General features: G+C 46.5%; 1 protein-coding gene across 3 annotated transcripts in view; it reads left to right on the top strand.

Moving 5' to 3' along the window:
• Nucleotides 1–26,014, top strand: part of LOC135396544 (E3 ubiquitin-protein ligase RNF123-like) — a 502,532-nt gene that overhangs the window by 220,398 nt on the left and 256,120 nt on the right. For all 3 annotated transcript variants that reach the window (XM_064627582.1, XM_064627583.1, XM_064627581.1), the window contains exons 13-14: nucleotides 13,830–13,998; nucleotides 21,000–21,100. In XM_064627582.1, the coding sequence (XP_064483652.1) occupies nucleotides 13,830–13,998; nucleotides 21,000–21,100 (270 nt within the window). The remainder of the gene's footprint in view (nucleotides 1–13,829; nucleotides 13,999–20,999; nucleotides 21,101–26,014) is intronic.

Genomic DNA, 26,014 nt, shown 5'->3' with positions numbered 1-26,014 from the left:
ACGGACCGACTGAAAGATTTGCCTTCCACAAGAAAGCCCCGATGCTAATTCCTTACAGTGAAAAGAGCGGTGTGCGATGTCACCTGCATCGCTAACATGTATCTCACAAACTTATCAACCCCTGATTTTAACAGTTGGCATTGTAATGAAAGAACAAAAACAGAAAACACAAGGACATGACATGTTGGTTCACTGTATGCATGGGAAACTCCCGTCACGTTTCTCACCGTTTTCCACCGGGTGTGTTCACGTTTCAAAATATTACCACCGAAAGACACCGATTCCTGGTGAGCGAAATAGCTACCGATTCCTCCCATCGAATCACTGCAAAACTAAGCACCGAAAACCGGGAACCCTAGTCATTACCTATTTGTGCAACATGTTTCCAGATGCAGGATCATGACGTACTGATGTACTGCAGTCGATAATTATTTTGCAATATTTTTGCAGGTATCATCTAAATTGATGTAGCTGGTGTCGGGCATGATGTAGTGACAGTAAACATTTCATTGTCCTTTGCAGAGGCTTTCCTCCAGTTGGCTTTCACTTCCCTCAAGAGCACTAATTTTATTAACATTAACAGAGACTTACTGGGGAGTCCCATTAATGCCTTGAGTGAAACAGCTCTTATAAGTTCATTTTTATTCATTCAGTACCTTTCGAGCTCTGGAAACATGTGTGCTTTATCGGAGAAACACAAGCTTTACACGTAGCCATCTTTTAAGTAGCAAGGGAGCATCGTTAGCATGGCCAACTTTACTGTATGCCTGGAAGATGTAAGGATGGAAGTTCCCAGCCTGCTGGATGCCCTGGTAACAACAACCACACCCTGGCACTGTTCTGGACGGTGAATATGGTATTTCCACCAAAAGGTCACAGTCACTTTTCAGCTGTTAGGTGCAACTCTTCAGCGAAAACCCATATGAAACATGCCCAAGAATTAGGGACAAAACGTAAAGCAGGCTTCACCTAAAACGGCTCCCATAGAGCCTGTATATTTTGGAACGAAAAGCGCGTGCTACATATTCTGCTGGCAGCGCATTGCATTTGTTCTCTAATGGCATGTTGCCTCTACCAAGACAAAACTTTTGAGCATTTTTTGGGGCATGAATAGTGGCATTTTCAAAGTTCCATTCGGGTTCGAAATTTTGAACATGCAAAGGAGCCTTCAATCGCCGCACGAACGCGTAGCGGCGAAGCCTACGTTCAAGGCCACGCCCAACCACAGGTTTAGGAAATGGCTCGCCGCAGAAGAGAATACAACAAATAAAGAAGACAAATAAGAAATAACAATACGAGGAGATTTGTGTGTTACTTCACGTGGTAAGGGTATAGGATATAAAAAGCTAAAAACTTGACAGTTGTTAGGAGAACTAACATCGTTGAGGTTGTAATAAAGAGCAAACGTGTGTACATTATGGCTGTTACGAAGTCTGTTGGTATCTGCTAAACTGTGAGAAATCAAACAAAACATAAAATAAAGGTGTGGTCGGAGTGAATGGCACAACAAAAACAACAATAAATGATGAGATGAGATGGGGTGTTTCACCGCGGAGGCGCACATCCTACCCCACTGCACGTGGAACATTATGTGAAGATGATGAAGGAAGGATGAAAACACAAGAAAGAACTAAAATGAACGGCAGAAAATAGAGCAACGACAGCTTAAGACGAGACATGTACTACTTTGCATTGGAAAATGTGATATCTGAGGTTTTACGATGTGCTAGGGTTGTCAAACCAAGTTTATCGAGGATAGGTTAATAATTATAGACACCAATGTGTCGGTCATAGAGAATGTACAATGATTCCAAGGGATTCGATGCTGTCAGTCAAGCTCTTATCTTTGAAAATTAGCTAATTAAGTATATACCATTTCAGTTAGCCATCGAACACTGATGCGACCGGCTAGGAAAGATATCCGAGAGGCCAGGTATGTTATACGCCCAAACGGCACGTCCGGGGCTCTCATAAATTTTTTTAATGACAACTGTGGCACCTAACAAAGGACAGCCTGTATATCCTCATGTGTTTCCATACTGACTCCCGGAAGAATTCGAGGTTCGTTCGAGTAGACCGAATGTACAATCGTGTTTATGAAATAGCGCACACACACACAAAAAAAAGAACTAAAAAATTGGACATGGTTGCAAAATTTGAGACATACAAAAATAAAAGATTTGACTAAAATTGGCGGGCTAAAGTGTGCCTAACGAACCAACATTCAGTTTGCTTGTGGAAACAAGGTATTCTGAGGCACGATAGGTCTATAAGTTGAGTGAATGTTGGCGTGGATATGTCGCGGTGACGTAGATGGTGTCGTCTAGACGAAAAAAATGCTGGAGGCTTGAAGGCTCGGCAGTGCAGAGATCCTACGGATACGCATGTAAGATGAGGGAAGTAAGACAACCATGCACGCACGCGCATGACGCTGAACTATAAAACCGATCTGTATATTCCGAAACTCCGAGTGGCTGAACACACCGTTTGCATAGACTGCCGGTTTCGTTTCTTCTTTCTCGCTCTCTCCTTTTTCCTTTTTCTTTTCTTTTTTTTTTGGGGGGGGGGGGGCTTATTAATACCTGAAGACAATTTATGATACAGCTATAGGATGTCAGGCTTCCTCGCGAACGCGGGAGCCTCTCTCTAGGGAGGAAAGCGCCATTGTAATAGACGGTCACGTGTTCCGTTTGTATATTATAACACATTACTCTGCTCTCTTTTGATCACAACAATGCTCGTTGCCTTGTCAATGTCATCTGCATTTTTTAGATACTGTATATCCCTGCAGTATCTTGCTCAATTCTTTTACCACACCTCTGAAAAGACCCCATACCTGTGCTAGTTCATCTCTGGTATCCGAGGACAGGGCTGGGGTCGCAAGGCGTGGTAGATTCTAAAGAAGTAAATCGTCATTCTTCCCTGTTAATTATGTGAATTTAGCAACTTACGTTTTGCTGTCAGTGAGCAGTCTGACGTTCGCACCAGATCCCTTTATAATCTCTACCAGCTTTCTCACGGACGTGTAATTAATTCCTTGTATATTCCCATACAGATTATCGAATACCCTTTTAGTAATTATTCGTTCTATGGCGTACAGGCAGTCTGAAGACATATAGGAAGGCCCATCTGTTCGTAAAACCCGTCGCAGACTCCCAGAATACTCAGCCGCAGAAAATAGGGGCACAAAAGCTCTTGCGTACAGGGGGGGGGGGGGGGGGTGATTGTGAAAGGGCTCACGTATGTGGGCAACGTCACGACTAACGCCCTGGAGAAATGCGCGTCCTGGGCCGACTTCTAGGGGAACTGTGCCGACATATGTGTGAAAGCATCTGAGGAAAACCCAGGAAAAACCCCAGACAGGACAGCCGGCACCGGGATTTGAACCCGGGTACCTCCCAGTCTCGACGTGACATGGCTCTCTTGCGTACAGGAACAATAGCAAGAACGCGCGCAGAGCGAATAAGATTTGGCAACGTCCTAGCATATTTCCTACCCAAGACAAGACCGCAGTGCTATCAGGTCCAGTAGATATATTGATGAACAAGGAATGATTTCATTAGATAAAGTATGGAAGGGAAAAAAAAGTCACTAAAATCAAACAAAACAATAAGTCAGGTCGTTACTTTTGTGCACGGGTTTCGTTGATAGCTGCTGTAATCGCCCTCGCCTTTATGTCTGTCATGTGGTTAATGCAGAAGTCGTGATGAAGCAGGCAACTCAACAAGATACAGATAAAATAATAATTCCGCGCTTGATGCCCCGGTACGAGTAGATCATGAGCCGTGCAGCAGTGGCCGGTCTGCAACCGCTGTAAGAAAAAAAAGAAGAGAAAAAAAAAAAAACAGAGAGACAGAGAAACTTCAGTAGTCGAGTGGCATCGGCGAGTCCCGCAAAAGAAGCTGATTATCGCTCTTATCTCTTATCGCTCTCAAAGCATGTACGCGGAAGGTGGCGGTTGTTTTGCTGTGAGACCGACAGACTCATGTATTTATTTCCCCTAGCGGCCATGGAGGCAATACAAACTGGAGGTTAGCATTTCGTAGCATAATATTAACATAGCAGCATACAACCACATGAAAAAAATGTGCAGATACGTGGAGGTAAATAAACAAGTACATGAAACATTTTGGTCAACTGGAGCAAACAATGACAACACGTACAAAGTGGAAATTGAAAAACGGCAATGCAGCGCAATGGTCATGCCAGCCAGACGCGTGAGCCTTCCTCCTTCATCTCCCCCTCTTCATCCCTTCCCCGAGCAAAGTGCCGCCAGTGTAGGCATGCAGATCGCTCCAATTTCCACGTCACCCCTCTGCCCGGAATGGTCGCATAAGCATTTCTTAAATTGTTTGGCATCGGTAATGGAATGCATCTAATCTCTTGAATTAACGATCCTCTTAGGTATTATTATGATAATCAATTTTGTGAAACAAACACTCACAAGTTGTTATTCGGCGAGCGGAAAGCAGACGCAGATGTACGGCAACATGAAAAACTCAGTGCGGCACCCTCCGAATGTACAATCGGATTTATGAAATAGCGCACAAAAAAGAAAAAATAACTAAGAAATTGGACATGGTTGCAAAATTTGAGACATACACAAATAATTTGACTAAAATTGGCGGGCTAATGTGTGCCTAACGAACCAACATTCAGTTTGATTGTAGAAACAAGGTATTCTGAGGCACGATAGATCTATAAGTTGAGTGAATGTTGGCGTGGATATGTCGCGGTGACGTAGATGGTGTCGTCTAGACGAAAAAAATGCTGGAGGCTTGAAGGCTCGGCAGTGCAGAGATCCTACGGATACGCATGTAAGATGAGGGAAGTAAGACAACCATGCACGCACGCGCATGACGCTGAACTATAAAACCGATCTGTATATTCCGAAACTCCGAGTGGCTGAACACACCGTTTGTATAGACTGCGGTTTTGTTTCTTCTTTCTCGCTCTCTCCTTTTTCCTTTTGTTTTCTTTTTTTTGTGGAGGGGGGAGGGGGGGTTATTAATCCCTGAAGACAATTTATGATACAGCTATAGGATGTCAGGCTTCCTCGCGAACGCAGGAACCTCTCTAGGGACGAAAGCGCAATTGTTAAAGGCGGTCACGTGTTCCGTTTGTATTATAATACATTACTCTGCTGTCTTTTGATCACAATAATGCTCGTTGCCTTGTCAATGTCATCTGCATTGTTTAGATACTGTAGATGTGTCGTTCACCTGGAAACTGCAAAAAAAAAAAGAAAAAAATATTAAGAAGTCACGACTTTCTGTTCTTTCAGTTTGATTTGCGATTTTGTGGCGACTTTCTGTTGTCATCTCTCAAAATCTATCTATCAAAGTTTATCAAAATAAGCTCAATTTCAGACAACGAAAAAAAAAAGAACATATCATGCTGCGTTCCTGTCTTTTATTTTCCATACTTAATACAGCTAACGCAGTAGTGGCGCAAATCTGTCCCTATCGCAGCCTTATGCCGCGTGCTTTTCGACAGCCGTACTCCTGGCTTTTCTTTTCGTCAGTGGAGACGGTGCTAGCAGGTGTGCTGCTTTATCAGCGTATTTCTTCTGAAGATTTACTATCTTGATCCAGCCGTCGTACATGCTCGTGCTTTCAGCAGACTGATTTGGACTGTGTTGTTCGCTATCGCGTCTGTTTTCATTCGATCATCTTTGTTTCTGTAGGTGTGAAGGAAAGTTTATTGACCGGCTGATAAGCAACTGCGTGCACCACGTAAAAGTCAGTTGTGTAGCATCGATTGCTAATACGTATGAGTTGAATAAATACGAATGAAGCACGATGAACATTTGATTTACACATAAGAGTTAGTGACGTCTTCATTGGGAAAAACTTCGCATGGCTGCATATGCAATCACAATGTCCTCCTTTTAACGTTGAAGCCGAAATAATCGGGGGCACTCCAAACCACGTTACTCAAGCTGTGACGCAACATTTGCCTCAGCTTTCCGTCGTCTGGATCTTTGGACGTCGTTCCCGATTTCAGTTCTTAGCTCACGTCGCGTCATAGAGTCCACATCTAACATGCGTGACACGCGCTGGTTGAGTTCGACACTTATACGTGGCCTCTTTCCTCTTGGATGCCATCTTCTTCCCAGTATATGACGTCACGTTTCTGATATATCCTAGCCTGTAGCGCAGATGAATTTTCTTCTATCCTTTAACATATTTTAGCCCATCCCATGCTGCGTCCCATTTGTTTGTTCGTCGATGATGTAGGTTCTCGAAGACACAATTTTTCTTTTTTAGTCCTTGGCTATAGAAGGCCATCCTAGTCAGCGCTGCTGCATGTGGCTCATCGCGGCGTGGTGCGAAAAAACATGTATATACGGGGTCACGCTCTACTGTCCGTACCCCTTGCATTTGTTTCCCAGATCTAGAAACATAGTTAGGACGTTTAACGTCTCCTGACGCAGATCTTTCCCTGCAGTATCTTGCTCAAATTCTTTTACCACACGTCTAAAAAGATCCCATAAGTGTACTAGTTCATCTCTGGTGTCTGAGTAAAGAACTGGAGTCACAAGGCGTGGTAGATTAGCAAGAAGTAAATCGACATCCTTTCCTGTTAATGATGTGAATTTAGCAACTTCCGTTTTGTTGTCAGTGAGCAGTCTGACGTTCGCGTCAGTTTCCTTTATAATGTCCACCAGTTTTCTCACGGACGTGTCTTTTGCTTTTGGATCGCGCACTCTATTAGCAGTGTCTACGTCCTGCATTTCCAGAGCAGGTTTTCAAGAAGCTGCTCGACTATTCGTATCTTCATGTGCAAAACATCAGGGACAATGAAGCGGGGTTCTATAGAGAACAATGGGGGGTGCCGCACTGAGTTTTGCATGTTGCCGTACATCTGCGTCTGCTTTCCGCTCGCCGAATAACAACTTGTGAGTGTTTGTTTCACAAAATTGATTATCATAATAATACCTAAGAGGATCGTTAATTCAAGAGATTAGATGCATTCCATTACCGATGCCAAACAATTTAAGAAATGCTTATGCGACCATTCCGGGCAGAGGGGTGACGTGGAAATTGGAGCGATCTGCATGCCTACACTGGCGGCACTTTGCTCGGGGAAGGGATGAAGAGGGGGAGATGAAGGAGGAAGGCTCACGCGTCTGGCTGGCATGACCATTGCGCTGCATTGCCGTTTTTCAATTTCCACTTTGTACGTGTTGTCATTGTTTGCTCCAGTTGACCAAAATGTTTCATGTACTTGTTTATTTACCTCCACGTATCTGCACATTTTTTTCATGTGGTTGTATGCTGCTATGTTAATATTATGCTACGAAATGCTAACCTCCAGTTTGTATTGCCTCCATGGCCGCTAGGGGAAATAAATACATGAGTCTGTCGGTCTCACAGCAAAACAACCGCCACCTTCCGCGTACATGCTTTGAGAGCGATAAGAGATAAGAGCGATAATCAGCTTCTTTTGCGGGACTCGCCGATGCCACTCGACTACTGAAGTTTCTCTGTCTCTCTGTTTTTTTTTTCTCTTCTTTTTTTTCTTACAGCGGTTGCAGACCGGCCACTGCTGCACGGCTCATGATCTACTCGTACCGGGGCATCAAGCGCGGAATTATTATTTTATCTGTATCTTGTTGAGTTGCCTGCTTCATCACGACTTCTGCATTAACCACATGACAGACATAAAGGCGAGGGCGATTACAGCAGCTATCAACGAAACCCGTGCACAAAAGTAACGACCGACTTATCGTTTTGTTTGATTTTAGTGACTTTTTTTTCCCTTCCATACTTTATCTAATGAAATCATTCCTTGTTCATCAATATATCTACTGGACCTGATAGCACTGCGGTCTTGTCTTGGGTAGGAAATATGCTAGGACGTTGCCAAATCTTATTCGCTCTGCGCGCGTTCTTGCTATTGTTCCTGTACGCAAGAGAGCCATGTCACGTCGAGACTGGGAGGTACCCGGGTTCAAATCCCGGTGCCGGCTGTCCTGTCTGGGGTTTTTCCTGGGTTTTCCTCAGATGCTTTCAGACATATGTCGGCACAGTTCCCCTAGAAGTCGGCCCAGGACGCGCATTTCTCCAGGGCGTTAGTCGTGACGTTGCCCACATACGTGAGGCCGACAACGGCAAGCCCTTTCACAATCACCCCCCCCCCCCCCCCCTGTACGCAAGAGCTTTTGTGCCCCTATTTTCTGCGGCTGAGTATTCTGGGAGTCTGCGACGGGTTTTACGAACAGATGGGCCTTCCTATATGTCTTCAGACTGCCTGTACGCCATAGAACGAATAATTACTAAAAGGGTATTCGATAATCTGTATGGGAATATACAAGGAATTAATTACACGTCCGTGAGAAAGCTGGTAGAGATTATAAAGGGATCTGGTGCGAACGTCAGACTGCTCACTGACAGCAAAACGTAAGTTGCTAAATTCACATCATTAACAGGGAAGAATGACGATTTACTTCTTTAGAATCTACCACGCCTTGCGACCCCAGCCCTGTCCTCGGATACCAGAGATGAACTAGCACAGGTATGGGGTCTTTTCAGAGGTGTGGTAAAAGAATTGAGCAAGATACTGCAGGGATATACAGTATCTAAAAAATGCAGATGACATTGACAAGGCAACGAGCATTGTTGTGATCAAAAGAGAGCAGAGTAATGTGTTATAATATACAAACGGAACACGTGACCGTCTATTACAATGGCGCTTTCCTCCCTAGAGAGAGGCTCCCGCGTTCGCGAGGAAGCCTGACATCCTATAGCTGTATCATAAATTGTCTTCAGGTATTAATAAGCCCCCCCCCCCAAAAAAAAAAAAAAGAAAAGAAAAAGGAAAAAGGAGAGAGCGAGAAAGAAGAAACGAAACCGGCAGTCTATGCAAACGGTGTGTTCAGCCACTCGGAGTTTCGGAATATACAGATCGGTTTTATAGTTCAGCGTCATGCGCGTGCGTGCATGGTTGTCTTACTTCCCTCATCTTACATGCGTATCCGTAGGATCTCTGCACTGCCGAGCCTTCAAGCCTCCAGCATTTTTTTCGTCTAGACGACACCATCTACGTCACCGCGACATATCCACGCCAACATTCACTCAACTTATAGACCTATCGTGCCTCAGAATACCTTGTTTCCACAAGCAAACTGAATGTTGGTTCGTTAGGCACACTTTAGCCCGCCAATTTTAGTCAAATCTTTTATTTTTGTATGTCTCAAATTTTGCAACCATGTCCAATTTTTTAGTTCTTTTTTTTGTGTGTGTGTGCGCTATTTCATAAACACGATTGTACATTCGGTCTACTCGAACGAACCTCGAATTCTTCCGGGAGTCAGTATGGAAACACATGAGGATATACAGGCTGTCCTTTGTTAGGTGCCACAGTTGTCATTAAAAAAATTTATGAGAGCCCCGGACGTGCCGTTTGGGCGTATAACATACCTGGCCTCTCGGATATCTTTCCTAGCCGGTCGCATCAGTGTTCGATGGCTAACTGAAATGGTATATACTTAATTAGCTAATTTTCAAAGATAAGAGCTTGACTGACAGCATCGAATCCCTTGGAATCATTGTACATTCTCTATGACCGACACATTGGTGTCTATAATTATTAACCTATCCTCGATAAACTTGGTTTGACAACCCTAGCACATCGTAAAACCTCAGATATCACATTTTCCAATGCAAAGTAGTACATGTCTCGTCTTAAGCTGTCGTTGCTCTATTTTCTGCCGTTCATTTTAGTTCTTTCTTGTGTTTTCATCCTTCCTTCATCATCTTCACATAATGTTCCACGTGCAGTGGGGTAGGATGTGCGCCTCCGCGGTGAAACACCCCATCTCATCTCATCATTTATTGTTGTTTTTGTTGTGCCATTCACTCCGACCACACCTTTATTTTATGTTTTGTTTGATTTCTCACAGTTTAGCAGATACCAACAGACTTCGTAACAGCCATAATGTACACACGTTTGCTCTTTATTACAACCTCAACGATGTTAGTTCTCCTAACAACTGTCAAGTTTTTAGCTTTTTATATCCTATACCCTTACCACGTGAAGTAACACACAAATCTCCTCGTATTGTTATTTCTTATTTGTCTTCTTTATTTGTTGTATTCTCTTCTGCGGCGAGCCATTTCCTAAACCTGTGGTTGCGCGTGGCCTTGAACGTAGGCTTCGCCGCTACGCGTTCGTGCGGCGATTGAAGGCTCCTTTGCATGTTCAAAATTTCGAACCCGAATGGAACTTTGAAAATGCCACTATTCATGCCCCAAAAAATGCTCAAAAGTTTTGTCTTGGTAGAGGCAACATGCCATTAGAGAACAAATGCAATGCGCTGCCAGCAGAATATGTAGCACGCGCTTTTCGTTCCAAAATATACAGGCTCTATGGGAGCCGTTTTAGGTGAAGCCTGCTTTACGTTTTGTCCCTAATTCTTGGGCATGTTTCATATGGGTTTTCGCTGAAGAGTTGCACCTAACAGCTGAAAAGTGACTGTGACCTTTTGGTGGAAATACCATATTCACCGTCCAGAACAGTGCCAGGGTGTGGTTGTTGTTACCAGGGCATCCAGCAGGCTGGGAACTTCCATCCTTACATCTTCCAGGCATACAGTAAAGTTGGCCATGCTAACGATGCTCCCTTGCTACTTAAAAGATGGCTACGTGTAAAGCTTGTGTTTCTCCGATAAAGCACACATGTTTCCAGAGCTCGAAAGGTACTGAATGAATAAAAATGAACTTATAAGAGCTGTTTCACTCAAGGCATTAATGGGACTCCCCAGTAAGTCTCTGTTAATGTTAATAAAATTAGTGCTCTTGAGGGAAGTGAAAGCCAACTGGAGGAAAGCCTCTGCAAAGGACAATGAAATGCTTACTGTCACTACATCATGCCCGACACCAGCTACATCAATTTAGATGATACCTGCAAAAATATTGCAAAATAATTATCGACTGCAGTACATCAGTACGTCATGATCCTGCATCTGGAAACATGTTGCACAAATAGGTAATGACTAGGGTTCCCGGTTTTCGGTGCTTAGTTTTGCAGTGATTCGATGGGAGGAATCGGTAGCTATTTCGCTCACCAGGAATCGGTGTCTTTCGGTGGTAATATTTTGAAACGTGAACACACCCGGTGGAAAACGGTGAGAAACGTGACGGGAGTTTCCCATGCATACAGTGAACCAACATGTCATGTCCTTGTGTTTTCTGTTTTTGTTCTTTCATTACAATGCCAACTGTTAAAATCAGGGGTTGATAAGTTTGTGAGATACATGTTAGCGATGCAGGTGACATCGCACACCGCTCTTTTCACTGTAAGGAATTAGCATCGGGGCTTTCTTGTGGAAGGCAAATCTTTCAGTCGGTCCGTGTCCTAGTTTTCAGTGTTTGTGGAATAGGCGAATAGTTCGCACTGGTACGCGCCATGGTCTCTAAGCTCTAGCTAGGGCACTTCCAGACCGAACAGACCCATTCTCATTATGCAGATCTATTTGTAACTGACCTGGATCCTGACTATCGGCAACATTAAGGCCCCGTGAGAAGCTAAAGACGGAATATCTGTTCTTTCAAGAACGACCTCCGATTCACTTGTTGAAACCGAGTAGCAGATCCATTGGTAACGCTCGTTGCACGAGTGGGAACTGTATAGTCGGTGACAACTGCAAGTCCCGCAATTGGGACTGCCCACTCATCCGTGGAAGGCTCCTGCGATTGGCTACCAGCCTTTGCACGGCGCCCCCGCTTCACGATGTAGTTCCGGCTCTCTTTCTCCCCCCAGTCCCCACTTGGCCGTGGCGCACTACATTCGCGCGCGCGGAGCGATTCTTGTGTGAGGGCGGGGTCAAATGTATAACTTATGTTGTCACTGACTGTAGACTGCTGAACGTTTCTTTCTTTTTCCCAAGGGTTTCTAGTCCTCTGACGTGACCCATCACGTTGTCATAGAGTCATCGATATCGTCATCATTTTAGTGTCGTCTGAAGAGCGCACAGGTTGCAGTTGGATTAGCTGTCTCATGCGGGGCTGAACAAGTAATGCTCATTTCCGAAATGTTGCCTCAAGAGGTCTATGGTCTTGCCGTTGGCGGAAGGCCCCTTGTCGCTGCAGCAGAACCACCCGATAAGCATCCTTTCAAATAATTCAACTTCTCCATGTCCGTCAAAAAATAACACGTGGAATTTGGTGCAGAACCGGGTACTAAAGACTTGTAATGACTACAGGCGGCGATGCACACCAGGAAACGGTCTCTACCCCCCTTTGACTAGTCTCTCCATTCACATTCACTCGCTTATTCAGAGGAATGAAGCTCGTGTTCGATAGGCACTTTGACGCATGCTGGTTACAAGCGCAGCAGGCACCACATTCACTGGGCGTCTTGCAATGTGGGTCGCTTCCCATACTCCTTTCCCTCTCCAGACGCCACCGCACGTGCACGGGCAGGCCCAGGGTGTGATATGTCTACTCTCCGAATACGCCGAGCCAACGCGCCGTTACTGATTGGGAGAACTCGCTGATACCTTGCTTCCTGCAATTTTGCTAGCTGTAGCGGTTTCAAGTAGCATACCAACCAGAAACGTTCAATTTCAATTTTTTGTGCTTCCACGTTCTCTCAGAACGACGCGATGGAGTCTTAAACACTGCACGAACCAATTTTTTAACCGATGTGTTCACGTTTTCACTGTCGCTAAAAATCTCATGATCTGCTGGAGGAAGTCGCTAAAAAAGTCGCTAACCGGAGCAAAAACTCGCTAAATTTAGCGACAAAATTGCTAGAGCGGCAAAACTGGCTGCTTTATGTGCGTTCCTAGCAGTGGTATCAGCTAGTTCTCGGCGGTGTATCAGTTTCGCCAAACAGGACACTAACTTGTCTTTGTACTGGAACGCTTGTTCATAACCCTCTTCGTCTTCTGAATCATGTTGTTCGATCTCGCTGTTCACAGCATGTTGTATCTTTAGGGCTCTGAGCCTTTCTTCGTAAACTCTTGCGTCTTCCTGCTGAAGACCACGGCCTACTTCTTCGCGCTCGTTCACCAATCGAGTTACTTGCGTTTGGAGGACTCTTTCATAAGAAGAAGATTTCCGTAAGGAAGAAGGCTTTTTCCGTAGACGTTCCATTCCATTCCAGTTCGTTCCAACGTTCGCCGCTTCATTTTCCTGTCCCGGGTTTCGGCACCAAAATTTTACAAACCAAACACGTTATTGGTAACTGAAAGCTTCGAAGTCTAGTATTTCGAAAAACAACCGACGTCTCACATCAAAACGTTCCAACCCTTCGTCGTCCGAGCAGATCTTCATTTCCTTCTCTCCCGTGCTCTCTTCATTCTCTTCTTCTGTTTTCAACACGTAGATATGCTGCACATATGTTGGATTCTATATGTAGACGCTCGCATTCACTGATACAGATACACAGATCGCATACTCTGATGTAGATATTCGATATTCGTTGCGGTTTCCAAATTACGCACAACCCTATTTGAGCTTGTGCTACTGACATCCGTTATGTTCAAACGCAGTATGAGTGCTCATGCCAGGCACGTGGGAGTCTTTGTCACTCGTCTCGTCAAGTCCTACATTCTGATGTCTACCTTCTCAAACTTCTAAGAGTGATATTAAACGGTAGGAACAACTTATTTATTTACACATGGTAAACAAGACTTTCGTGCACGAGACTGCACTTCTTCAGGTAACCTGAAGAAGTGCAGTCTCGTTTAATATCACTCTTTGATTTACTCACCACCGGCAACTTGACATCGCCTATTTTTTCTGCCTTCGTATCATCTCAAACTTCTGGCAGAAAAGTGTCGCAGAAAGAGGCCTTTCACGTTTTTCTTGCCATTTCAGGTGGAGGAAATGGAAGCCTGTCTCCAGAACATTATATTTGCGCTACTTACTGGGTTCCGCTTCTCAGTTCCAACAGTTGACTTTTGTCACCGCAAGCGACATCTGGTTTTAGTCCTGGACTTGTTCAAGCATCACGCCACGAGGCGGTATCTACTGCAAAATGTGATATATCCTTTTCGAGTTGTGCAGTATTTAGTTGTTGTTTGACGACTTGTTGCATTCACGAAGAACATGAACAAAAATCCTGAACAAAATTTTTGCATTCCTTGATGATGTGTGTACCCAACGAGAGAGTGGAGCACATTGTCAATATTCAGATAATACTTACAATGGTAAAATTTACGTGTCCTACTGAATAACGTCTGCATCTTTCGTCAGGAATTCTATGATGAGATAAATCAGGAAATTCGGCGTGTGGTCAAAGAGTTCAAGGCAAGCACTCTGTCTAGTATTGCCAAGTATAGGGACGTTTCCCCGTAACAATCCGCGACCATTTTGTTATTCTTCCCGTACCTCAAGTCTCGTCTCACGTGCAGTGTTCACAAAGTTTCCGAAATGTTTGCTGTTTTTTGTCGAAATATCTCCAATTTCTGGAGGCGTATAAATCGCCCAACGTCTACGTGACGAGCGCGTGAGGAAAGGAACCGCTTGTTTCTAAGACCGCCAAGTCATTGTTATCTCTGAGGTAAGCCGAACAATTTTTAGTTTCAGAAATTACCTTCGCGTATGTTATTGTACGACAAATTTATTGTGGCATTGGTAGGGTCAGGGTGACACGAAATATAAGTTGCTAGGACAGTTGTTTCGCTCAATAGGTGAAGTTTATGGCAATACAACAGCAGAGTACTGTATTTTGCAGACGTAAAGTCCATCTGCAAGAGTCTCCTTGCTGGCGAGACTTGTTTGCGAAATTGAGACAGCACATTGCGCTTGCATGGCAGGCCATCGCGAAGCCTGAGCCGGCATTGCAGGGAAGGGTAACGATAATGGTAACGGAAACAGAAACGGTATATTACCGAAATTAGAGATGGTAACGATAACGGAAACGGAAACGCATACCACGTTCTTCCATTACCGGAAACAGAAACAGAAACAGAAACGAATTTATCGTGCGGTATTGAATTCCGGTAATGGCTATTCCTGTTGTGCGATGACGTTTGAGTGACTTTCTATTTTTTGTTTTTGTTTTGATGACTCCATTCTCTGTAATGCTCTAAATACTACACGAGAGCATGGCATGGAAAGAAACCGCAATATTGGATCTCGAGGGTGCACCCGTCGCTTACCTCGTCCCAGTCCTCGTAGCTCCATGACATCAACACATCACTATACTCCACCTTAGTACGAGCTTGACAGCCTACGATTTTTAGTTACTTATTTTGTGCTTTTTTTTTTCATTTCACTGTGGCCATGGCAGTATTATTTATCACTGAGAGCGTCCGCTTATGAATGCGACATTGGATGCAGGTTACAACCATCTTGAGTTGCTGAACTCCGAGTGACTGAAGACTGAAGACATGTTCCTGCATTTTCTTTTTTTTTTAAATCTTGCATGATGTGCGCATCCCAACGACGTAAAATTACTTATGTAGTGTGTACACATGACACAGAAGCAGCACTTGGGCAAAAGAGGGTGCTGATAGAGCCGGGCGGACTGTTCTCCCACAGCTCTGCAACAACCGTTCCATTACCGGAAACAGTAACGGAAACGAAATTGAAAGGCCGGTATCAGAAACGCTAACGGGAACACGCTATATCACCATGACTTTTCAGCTCCGTTCCTCTGGAGAGATCCTACACACGTTGCAGTTGTTAAACCCAAACTATTTGGTATCAGTATAAACCCTCTGAACCCGTAGCGACTTGCTACATGCAGCCACATCGTCATCATCTTCCGCGGCACGCCCTTTCGGCGGTGCACAGAGGTTACGTTATTCGTGCACGCACTTTCATCTCTCATTAAACATCGTTCCGTTGTAGAGTACAGTTGTCATGGACCCTTGCTCTAGAATTTGGCGACTCGACCAATGGCACATGACGAGGGCCACTCGACGACATCTTCGCTGTAAGCCACAGTAACTCCGCTTGAATTGCCACCCTACTCAACGTCCGACCCGCAACTATGGTTCACGCAAGTGGAAGTCCAGTTCTCCACCCGTCCCCAACAACACCGAATATCCTCTGAATGTACGAATAGTGTCTTAACGGATTTGCACGTCCGATGGATATCTGAGTGATATCCATCGGATGTACGAATCCGTTAGGACATTATTCGTACACCCAGCGGATATTCGGTGTTGTTAGGGTCAGATCACTTCCCAGCAGTCCAAATTCGGGAACGTCAGTCGTCATCGCGCACCTTCCACCCGAGGCAGCTGCAGAAGTCCGCGAGTTGATTACGCACCCGCATCGCGAAACTCCAGATGACACGTTGCGCGATCAACTCATTCGGCGCACTTCCATTTCAGAGCAACGTCGCCTTCAACAATTACTGGAACTACAGAACTGGAAGACCGACGGCCCACTCATCTGTTGCAGCGTATGCGTAAGCTTATGGGGACTTTCATCACCGATGATTCTATTCTTCGCGAGCTGTTCCTGCAGCGGTTGCCCATAATGTACGGCTATCCTCGTCGCTGAAGAACATTCGAACCTCGACGACCTCACAAACTTGGCTGACCGCATTCTTGACTTGGTTGGCTCTTAAACACCTCGTGACATCGCCGCTGTCGCTCCCCCGTCGGCGCCTTCGCTTCAAGTTTATCCCTCCGTTATGGCTGTTACTGCGTGTGCATCCCTCCACCAACGGCGCGGCATCGTCGCCGCCCTAGCCGAGGTCGCCGCAATTGCTGTCGGGTAGCACTGGTCTTCCCGATCTCCCTCTCGCCGCCGACGAACACCATCCCGCGGTCGCCACCACGACCTCATACTACCAACCGCTCGCCACCAACTCGCTACCAACCATCGCCACTATTGGTACTACCGCACCTTCGCAGAAATTACCAGCCGCCTTGTTCCTGGCCGGGAAATGTCGCCCCCAACGATTAGGGGCTGGAATGGCTGGGGTTGATCACAGCCGACTCTTCTACGTCACCGACTGCCTGCATATACGACTGCTGTTTCCTTGTCGACACCGGTGCAGACGTCAGCATATCCCCCACCCCATCACTGCCGTTACAGGAAACCTGACTAAACGTTCCAAGATGTTACCACCACCAAAATTGCTACATGCTGACAACTTTCGGCCAACCTGAACCTCGGCTTACGACGGACTTTCTGATGGATTTTCACCATCGCCGACTTTCCGTACGCCATGCTTGGGGCGGATTTCTTCAATAATTTCGACTTCCTCAATTATTTCGACGTCCTCGTCGGCGTCCGCCGCCAACGTTTGGTTGACAATACCACATCTCTGCAAATCCGTGGAGCGCCATCCCGCATGCTGCCATCAGCTCCATCATTTGTCTCCCGCCGCCGAACCCCTTTGCCAACCCTCAAACAGTTTCCTGACGTTATCCGGCAGGCCTACGCCACTACCCACATTTCACGAAGGATCTCCCGGTAACCGCCTGTCCGAGGCGTCTGGCACCTGAACGCCTAGTTATTGCGAGGAGGGAGTTGAAAATCGTCCAAACAACGAAACGAAACGTCAAGCAAGCCTGTATCGTTTTTAAATGTTGTGTACACTGGTACACTGTACCTGGTACAAATGTTGTGTACACTGGTACACTGAGTACTTTTTACTACAGTCGACCCGCGTTTATCCGGACTTCATTTATCCGGATCCTGCGTTATCCGAACAAAAAAGCATGGGGACGGATTTCTCCCCATGTATTTCGCCCACGTTTATCCGGACTTCAGCTTCCGGACTCGGACGAGAATTGACACAAGTGACAGGGAACAGAAGTGAACAGGGAATAGAAGTGAGTAATACCCAACGATCGGCTTCAGTTATCCGGTCATTGTCCAGGAATGACATTTGGCACACACCTAGTAAAGCGAGGTCGAGAACCCTGGTCGTGGCCTCCTTTTTACTGACACAAAGACGGTGTTGCTAGGAAGAATTTTCTCCCTTTCCGACTTCGCACGTTACACAAAAGTAATCCACTGAACAGTCTGGTCATTTCAGACTGAGAAGGTTCGCAACGAGGACCCCTGCGCTGCAATCACAGATGATGAAATCGTCAGTGTCGTCGCTTTCGATAGTGTTCAAGAAGAATCTGATGATGGAAGCGTGGATGCACCAGCTGTGACGCTAGAAAATGCGCGGGCGGCACTGAGAACAGCGCCATTATTTTTCGTGCAACAGAACAACATTTCGCAAGTCAATGCCATAAGCAAAGTTTGCAATAACTGGATGCGTGTATTAGAATGAAACAGATGACAATGGATAGCTTTCTCTGTAATGGTCAATAAGGACGTCCTTTTAGGATCACTATGGATTTTCGTGTTTCACTTATCCGGTTCCCCCGATATCCGGACATTTTCACAGGAATCGAAGCCGCCCGGCTAAACGCGGGTCGACTGTATAGAGAAGAGGGAATTCGAGCACATGTTGGCGTTAGGCGTAATTCGACCTTGAATCAGCTCATGGTCGTCTGCACTCCATATGATTCCGAAGTCCACACCAGGAGACTGACGCCCTTGCACGGACTATCGTGCCCTCAACCTTGCGACTGTGCCAGACCAATACCCCCTAACACACATTCAGGACTTTACTGCGCATGTGCATGGAGCTACTCTTTTCTCCAAAATTGATATGATCAAGGCGTACCATGGGGTGCCGGGCAACCCACCGGACATTACGAACGAAGACAGCCATCACCACCCCTTTCGGCCCCATCGAGTGCGTCAAGATGCCTTTCGGGCTACGGAACGCCGCCAAGGCGTTCCACCGTTTTATTGACGAAGTGCTGCGAGGCCTTCATTTCGCCTTCGCGTACCTCGACGACATACTCGCGGCCAATTCCTCGGCGGAAACCATCTTCACCACCTTCGCCTGCTCTCCTCTCGCTTGTCCGGATATGGCGTCGTCATCAATGCCACGAAGTGCGAGTTTGGCGTTTCGTCTCTTATGTTACTTGGCCATACCATCACCTCAGATGACATCCGACGTCTTCAGACAAAGGTCGGAGCAATCATGGACTATATCCAGCCGACACGCAGCGCAGTCTTGGCATGCTTTTCGGCCTTGTAAACTTTTATTGCCGATTTTTTCCACATTGTGCAGCGGTTTTGGCCCCCTTGCAAGATCTCCTCGCCAATACAAATTGCAAGAGGTCCCTCTGTACCACCTTGGCATGGATCCTGGAAGCACAGTGAGCCTTCGAATGTATTAAGTGGCACCTCGCACATGCGACGCTTATTCACCATCCTTAACCTCACCCTGAGACAGCGTTGCTTGTGGACGCCTGAAGACAAGTCATTGGAGCCGTGCTGCAGCAGCGCCTTGGTGATATCTGGAAACCTCTCGAGTTTTTTTTTTCTTTTTGTTTCCGTGGAAGCTGACACCCACCGAGAGTATGTACAGCACGTTTGGCCAAGAGCTCCTGCTGACATATTGCTGTGTGCGGCGTTATCAACATTTTCTCCACGGCCGCTCCTTCGCTCCCGACACTCATGATAAGCCCCTTGTGTTCGCCCTGCGGTCGCCATCAGACAAGCACTCTCCTCGTGAGGCTCACCACATGGCCTGCATACTGGAGTTCATGAACGACATCAGACACATTCCTGGCGACCTGAACACCGCTAAGGACGCCCTATCTCGTGCGCTCGTGGCGCCTCTGTCTGTTTCCCAGTCCCGTGCCCTTGACTTTGAGGCTCTCGCTACCGCTCAGCAGTCCCACAGCACTTTGCAAACACTTGGCACGGACAGTAACACCGGCCTCAAGGCGAAAGGCATAGTCGAGCCCCTTCACCGCCACCTCAAGGCTACCTTGTGCGCCACCGGTTCCTCCACTTCCTGGGTTTACTGGTTGCCAGTGGTACTTCTCGGTATCCGCACGGCAGTCAAGCAAGAGTTCCGCTGCTCACCAGCAGAGCATGTCAACGGCTCAACCCTGCGTCTCCCTGGCGCGTTCCCCGCCGTCCCGCTAGACGCCCTACAGGACCCATCCTCCTACAAGTCTCGTGTTCGGTCTACATTTGCGAGCATGCAACCCTGCTCGCCACGCTCAACGTCAGGACGCGCAGTCTTCGAGAGTCCAGACATGGCCTCAGCAACTCACGTCTTCGTGCGCCGCGATGCCGTCCGCGCCCCTCTTCAGTGGCCCCTATCTGACCCTGGGTGGACACCTGAAATATTTCCGTCTCGCCCTTCACCTGGGCCCGGACAATGTCTCCACGTACCGCCTCAAGCTGGCCCACCTCGAGGCTCACGTGGCAGCCACGCTACCGCGGACGACTTACCCGCCGGCCTCGTTAACACGCTTGACACCGCCTCTGGACGCCACAGCCCCCTCTACACCTCGCCCACGTCACCTCCATCGCGTTCACTGACACTTGTCTACTCATTAACTCGTCGCCTCGCACCATTCCATCGTCACCGCTTTTCCGCCGTGGGAGAGACCCATGTAGCGACCTGCTACATGCAGCCACATCGTCCTCATCTTCCGTGACACGCTCTTTCGGCCGTGCACCGAGGTTTCGTTATTCGTACACGTACTTTCATCTGTCAAAAACATCGTTCCATTATGGAGCACATTTGTCGTGGTCCCTTGCTCTACCAACCTGTACGGCATAGCCAGAGTTCATAAGGTGAGGCGCAGAGATGAGTGATTGATGTTGATGTGCATCCCAAACCGTGGCCAGTCAGCTGCTTCCGGTTTCCCCCTGTGTACGTACTCTTCCGTAATATTTCTGATACCTTGTTCACCTTTCAATTTTCTAGTACCTCCTCTAACTAATGGCATCTTTGACAGGCAGCCACCGATCGCTCTAGAGCGCTCTATCTTCGACTGGTCAAAACGGGGCGCTCTGACAACAGCTTCGGCAGTTGTTTCCATCTTTTTTCTTCTTCCAGCTCGGAGCGCTATGGCTTAGAGCATTGGTACTGCCAGTCGTAGACACCATAAGTATTTCGACTCTACTGGCACACTGATTGCATCTTATCATCTTGTAGTCACATTCATAGTAGTTGTGCGCAACATTGCCTTAACCTTCTTTCCACATTCGAGAAGATGAAATTTCCTATATTCATGGAAGCAAAAACCCTCGATGATGGGACATTGACCACATTAATACCAGACGTATGGTATGAGCTCATGGAAGATGTAAGTTCTCATTTATTCACTTTTCCTACTGGGTGCGTTACGGTTCTGTGCTAGTTCTTCTGATCGTGAAGTTCGACTGTATTGACTCATATTGTAACTAAACCACAAGTGCCGATAACATGTTTGTGGTATCTTTGGGTTACCTTAAAGGAACAATGAGGTGACATTTAACATAGCTCGAAACCCTGCCTCATCTGTCAAGGTGTCCACCAGGAGTCACCATGCAAAATATTTTCGCTCTGCGGTGTATTATAGCTGCGCAATCGAATTTACAGAAGCAGTCGGAGAAAGCCGCGGACGTCTGGCACGACCCTCGCGTGACGGGGAGAGAGAGCCCGAACCTTTTTTTTTTGTTTCTCAGCTCACGCGCAGCATGTTTGAGCCTTGGCGCTGTACATCACGGATCACGTGCCGGGGATCACGTTACGTCGCGGCGTCCTCTGAGGGCCGTATTCCCAACGATACCTGAGGATCGCCTATGTATGCTGGAGCCCTGAGGGTCGACGACTTCGTTTCTCGAAGCACCCGTATCCGCAAGGGGTACCCTAAGGACTGGCGCCAGCCAAGTGAGCTCGTGAGCTCCCTGTACGCTCCCTCAGGGACGCTCTCCCCAAAAGCAATCATGGAGGACCTGTGCGACTTCATAGATCGCGCCAAGCGATTCAGGCGCTACGGTCACGGTTTTTCCTGTACTGTCGATGCGACGAATCCGGAACTGGGAGGACCGTCTTCAGCGGCACTACGACTTTCAATTCAAAGCAGAATTCCGTTTGCGAAGTCTTCTGTGCATGAACTCTACCGACAACCGGACGTCAGGAAGAGCAAGGACAGTCATCGCTCCCCTCATCTAGCAGCTGTTAGTTGACCAGCGCTACTCTGCAGCGGCCTCGTTTCAAGTTGTTTGAGTGTCATGCGAGATATGCGAGCATGACCATATAACGGCTGATGCTGTGAACATACACCAAAACAATCCAGGAGTGTTTTTTTAGTGCAAATCATATCCGAAGTATGCAACACTTTGCAACTTTTACAATTTTTGTTTACTTATTCGGTAGACGCAGGTTCAGATGTGGCATCACCTGCGATGCCCTCTTGGATATTGGGTCGCGGGAGAAGCTTTTTTGATTAAAAGCGCTAAAACCCCAGTGCTGGGGGGGTGGGCTAAAATAACATCCACAGACGCATTGCACTGGGAGAAGCTTGCCGCCCTGCCGCCGGTGCCCCGCCAGGATTGCATATCTGGCGATTTCACCTTATTTGCTTTGGCTTTTATGTTCTCTAAAGGCCTCTTTAATTGCATTACGGTCCTTTCAGCCACTATTTCAGCATCACCCGCTCTTCTGCACTGTATTGTGTACTCGGACTCATCGAAACACAGCTTTTGACACGAAGTTTGCAAACAAAACGCAAGCAGGACAGGGGAACCTAAGTAGCAGACGATAGCCCGTCGAAAGCAGAAATGAGACGCGGTCCTGCGCATGCGCTTCTGCTTCATTCTACAAGGAATCTGGCTGAATCCCCTTCGAGCCTCTTGACGTCAGCCATTGGCTTTGGTGGCTTAGAATGAATGGTGTGCCGAACGGAGATTGCAACCGGGTCAAGCCGACGGGCCTGCCGAGAGGTGGCTCCCAGGTGGCCGAGAGGCGGATCCCATTTAGTGCATAGAGTAGTCGTTGTCCTTTAAATTCCATCATAGCTGTGTACAATGAAATAGTCCTAACAGGTCATAAATCATACTGTAGTCTTATACTATCCCATTGCAGTACAAAAAGTAATCGCAGCCATAAAAAAATCAATTTATAGCTGTAAACCAGGAAAGAGTCAAAACAGGTCGTAAATTATGCAGGTAGTCACATACTATCCCATTGCAGTGCGAGGAGTAGTCGTAGTCATAAAAAGAGCATTTGTACCTGTAAACAAGGAAATAGTCATAACATGTCGTAAATCATTCATGTAGTCATATACCATCCGACTGCAGTGCATAGAGTAGTCGTAGTCATAAAAGTCAATTTGTGGCTGAAAATAACAAAGTAGTCGTAACAGGTCATAAATTATTCAGGTAGTCCCATATTATCTCATTGTAACACTTATAGTAGTTGTAGTCATAAAAAGTCAATTTGTAGCTGTAAACAAGGAAATAGTCATAACAGGTCATAAATCATGTGAGTACCCCATACTGTTGCATTGTAGTGGAAAGAATAAATGAAAAGATAACCCGAGAATTTCGGATTAAATTCCGCGCCGTAATGATTAAATTCGGCAGGAGTACGAGGATTGAATGTTAGAAAACAAGGATTAAAAAGGGTTAAAAGTCGGGCGGTTCGGTAGTCCATAATTAAAAACGCTAAACCTCCCAGTGCCGAGGAACGAAAATGAATGCCACACCACAGAGCTTGGTCAGTCAGTGGTTTGCTTTTTGGCGTTTTTGCTTAAGAATTAAAAGTTCATTCCAGGAATTCCTTTCAGCGCTGAGGCGCTGCTGTCGGTCTGCAAGCAGAGCCGTATATTAAAAGGGAGTCTGGCCATTAATGGAACCTGCATAAACCTGAGGCCCCACGCACTTTTTTAGGTATCAAGCAATCACAGGTCGAAATACAGTTCTCTATTATTGCAGGCCATCCAGTACCTTACCTTACCCTTATCCTTATATTACCCTTCCCCTTATACCTTAACCTTATTTACTGCCATCATTTTGGAGAAACTATATTGATTAAATTGATTGAAACGGATATCACTCGTGACAGACCAAAACGACGGATTTTGCGCCCACTGTTATCAAAGCCACCTGCATGTTGGGAAGACTCAGAATTGCAGAAATGCCTGCTGGCAGAAGTGATTGGCCAGGAGAGCGATAGAACCGCTTTTAAAGGGACTATGAAATGATTTTTTTAATCCTTGTCATCAGAAAGAAAACATTTTTATGAGTCTAGAAACAAAAATTTACCTTCGTCGTGCGAAGAGTATTCTCGGGAGCGTAATTAAACGGAGCGGCGAAGGGAGTACAGCTGGCGCCGTGCCGTGGCGAGCTGCCGCGCGGAGACACAACGAGCCAGGGGGGTCGCACTCGCTCAAGAAAGCGTGACCACACGGAGCTGCCATCCGTTGGTCATGGAAGGCGTTGCCTTCTGTTGGCTGCTTCGGAGTGCTTCCGAATGCTTCGTCGGAGGAAAGCAAAGGGTTGGCGGTGTCGCAGGTAATCACATACATACGATTCACGTTTGATAGGACAACGTTTACCTTGTGATTCCGATGGCATTACTCAATTCTGCACGTATCCCAGAGATTCGTGCGTACTCCAAGGTATATCTAAACAGGTAGTGCAACTCCCATAGGTCCCTGTGTCTCCAGAATGACGCCATGATAGAAAGGGTCAGCGCCATCTATCCGTTGCGCGGACTACTACGATTGTAAATAAATGGCATCAGAGGTGACGCCAGCAGTATGAATAATAAGTAGTGCATAATTGGCCATGGCACGTTTTCGTTCGCGCACTTCGTTTGCGTTGTATTCCCTTTTCCTCACCCGTGCAGCAGTGCCAGACGAGAACACAGAAAAAAAAATCGTATCAGGTTTAATGAAACATATCAATACGAAATACATATAGTTATCACATATATTGACAAAAAAATGGATGTCTCGACAGGTATCAGTGCGGATTTAGAGCCGCCCACTCAACCACTGATCATCTGCTGCGGCTGGAAACTGTCATCAGGGAAGCGTTTGTCAGAAAACAGCATTGTATTTCCATATTTTTCGATATTCAAAAAGCGTACGATACAGCATGGCGATATGGTGTCGTTCGCGACTTGTACAATTTTGGTGTACGCGGTCGTATGCTCCGCTGCATCGCAAATTTTCTACAGGACAGAACTTTTAGAGTCCAGTTGGGCACATCACTCTCACGTTCTTTTATTCAGGAGAACGGTGTGCCACAGGGTTCCGTTCTGAGTGTCACACTCTTCATAGTCAAAATGAACTCTATTGTGCACGCTATTCCGCCATCCGTCATGTACTCACTATACGTTGACGATGTTCAGATATCTTGTTCGTCTACAAGCATTTCAAGATGTGAGAGACAACTCCAGCTCTGTGTGAACAAATTAGCAAAATGGTCATCTGAGAATGGGTTTAATTTCTCACCTGAGAAAACGGTTTGCGTACCCTTCTCAAGAGTAAGGGGTATGTTTCCTGAGCCAGAACTTAAAATGAATGGCCAAGATATTACGGTCAAATCTGAGCATAAATCCCTGGGTATACTTTTTGACTGCAAGCTCACTTTCAACCCTCACATAAGGAACCTAAAAAGTAAATCTGGGAAATCTCAACATTCTCAAAATCTTGTCACATAGATCCTGGGGTGCAGACCGTGAGGTTCTGCGTCCCATCTACACATCTTGCATCCGTTCCAAGCTTGACTATGGATCTGTCGTGTACGGCTCTGCACGAAAGTCCGTCTTGAAAGCTCTAGACCCTGTCCACCACCAGGGACTGCGACTGGTCTTGGGAGCGTTTCGCACATCGCCGGTCGAGAGTCTCTATGTGGAGTGCAACGAGTGGTCATTAGAAAGGCGGAGATTTTACCTTGCCTCCACATATGTACTAAAAGTACGAAGTTATCCACAGCACCCAGCTTTCTCTTCTGTTACTCAGACACGCTGCAAACAGTTATTTCTTAACAAACCGTCATGTACACCTCCTTTCAACTTGCGAATCCTGCAGGAAATTGAAACACACAGTTTTTTCAGAGTACGATTCTACGCCTGTAGGAACTAGTGGGAGGATTGCTCCGTGGCAACCACCGCCCGAACACAATACATCTTTATTGCAGTGCAAGAAACACGAAACCCCCACAGCCGTACTCCTGCAAGAGTTTGTCTATAAAAGAAGGTTTTGGGGACCATGTCGCATTTTACA

This window comes from Ornithodoros turicata, chromosome 6 (assembly GCF_037126465.1).
Source record: "Ornithodoros turicata isolate Travis chromosome 6, ASM3712646v1, whole genome shotgun sequence".
NCBI classification, from domain to species: domain Eukaryota; kingdom Metazoa; phylum Arthropoda; class Arachnida; order Ixodida; family Argasidae; genus Ornithodoros; species Ornithodoros turicata.
The sequence above is the reverse complement of the archived record's forward strand: the minus strand, read 5'-3'. Positions and strand labels throughout refer to the sequence as shown.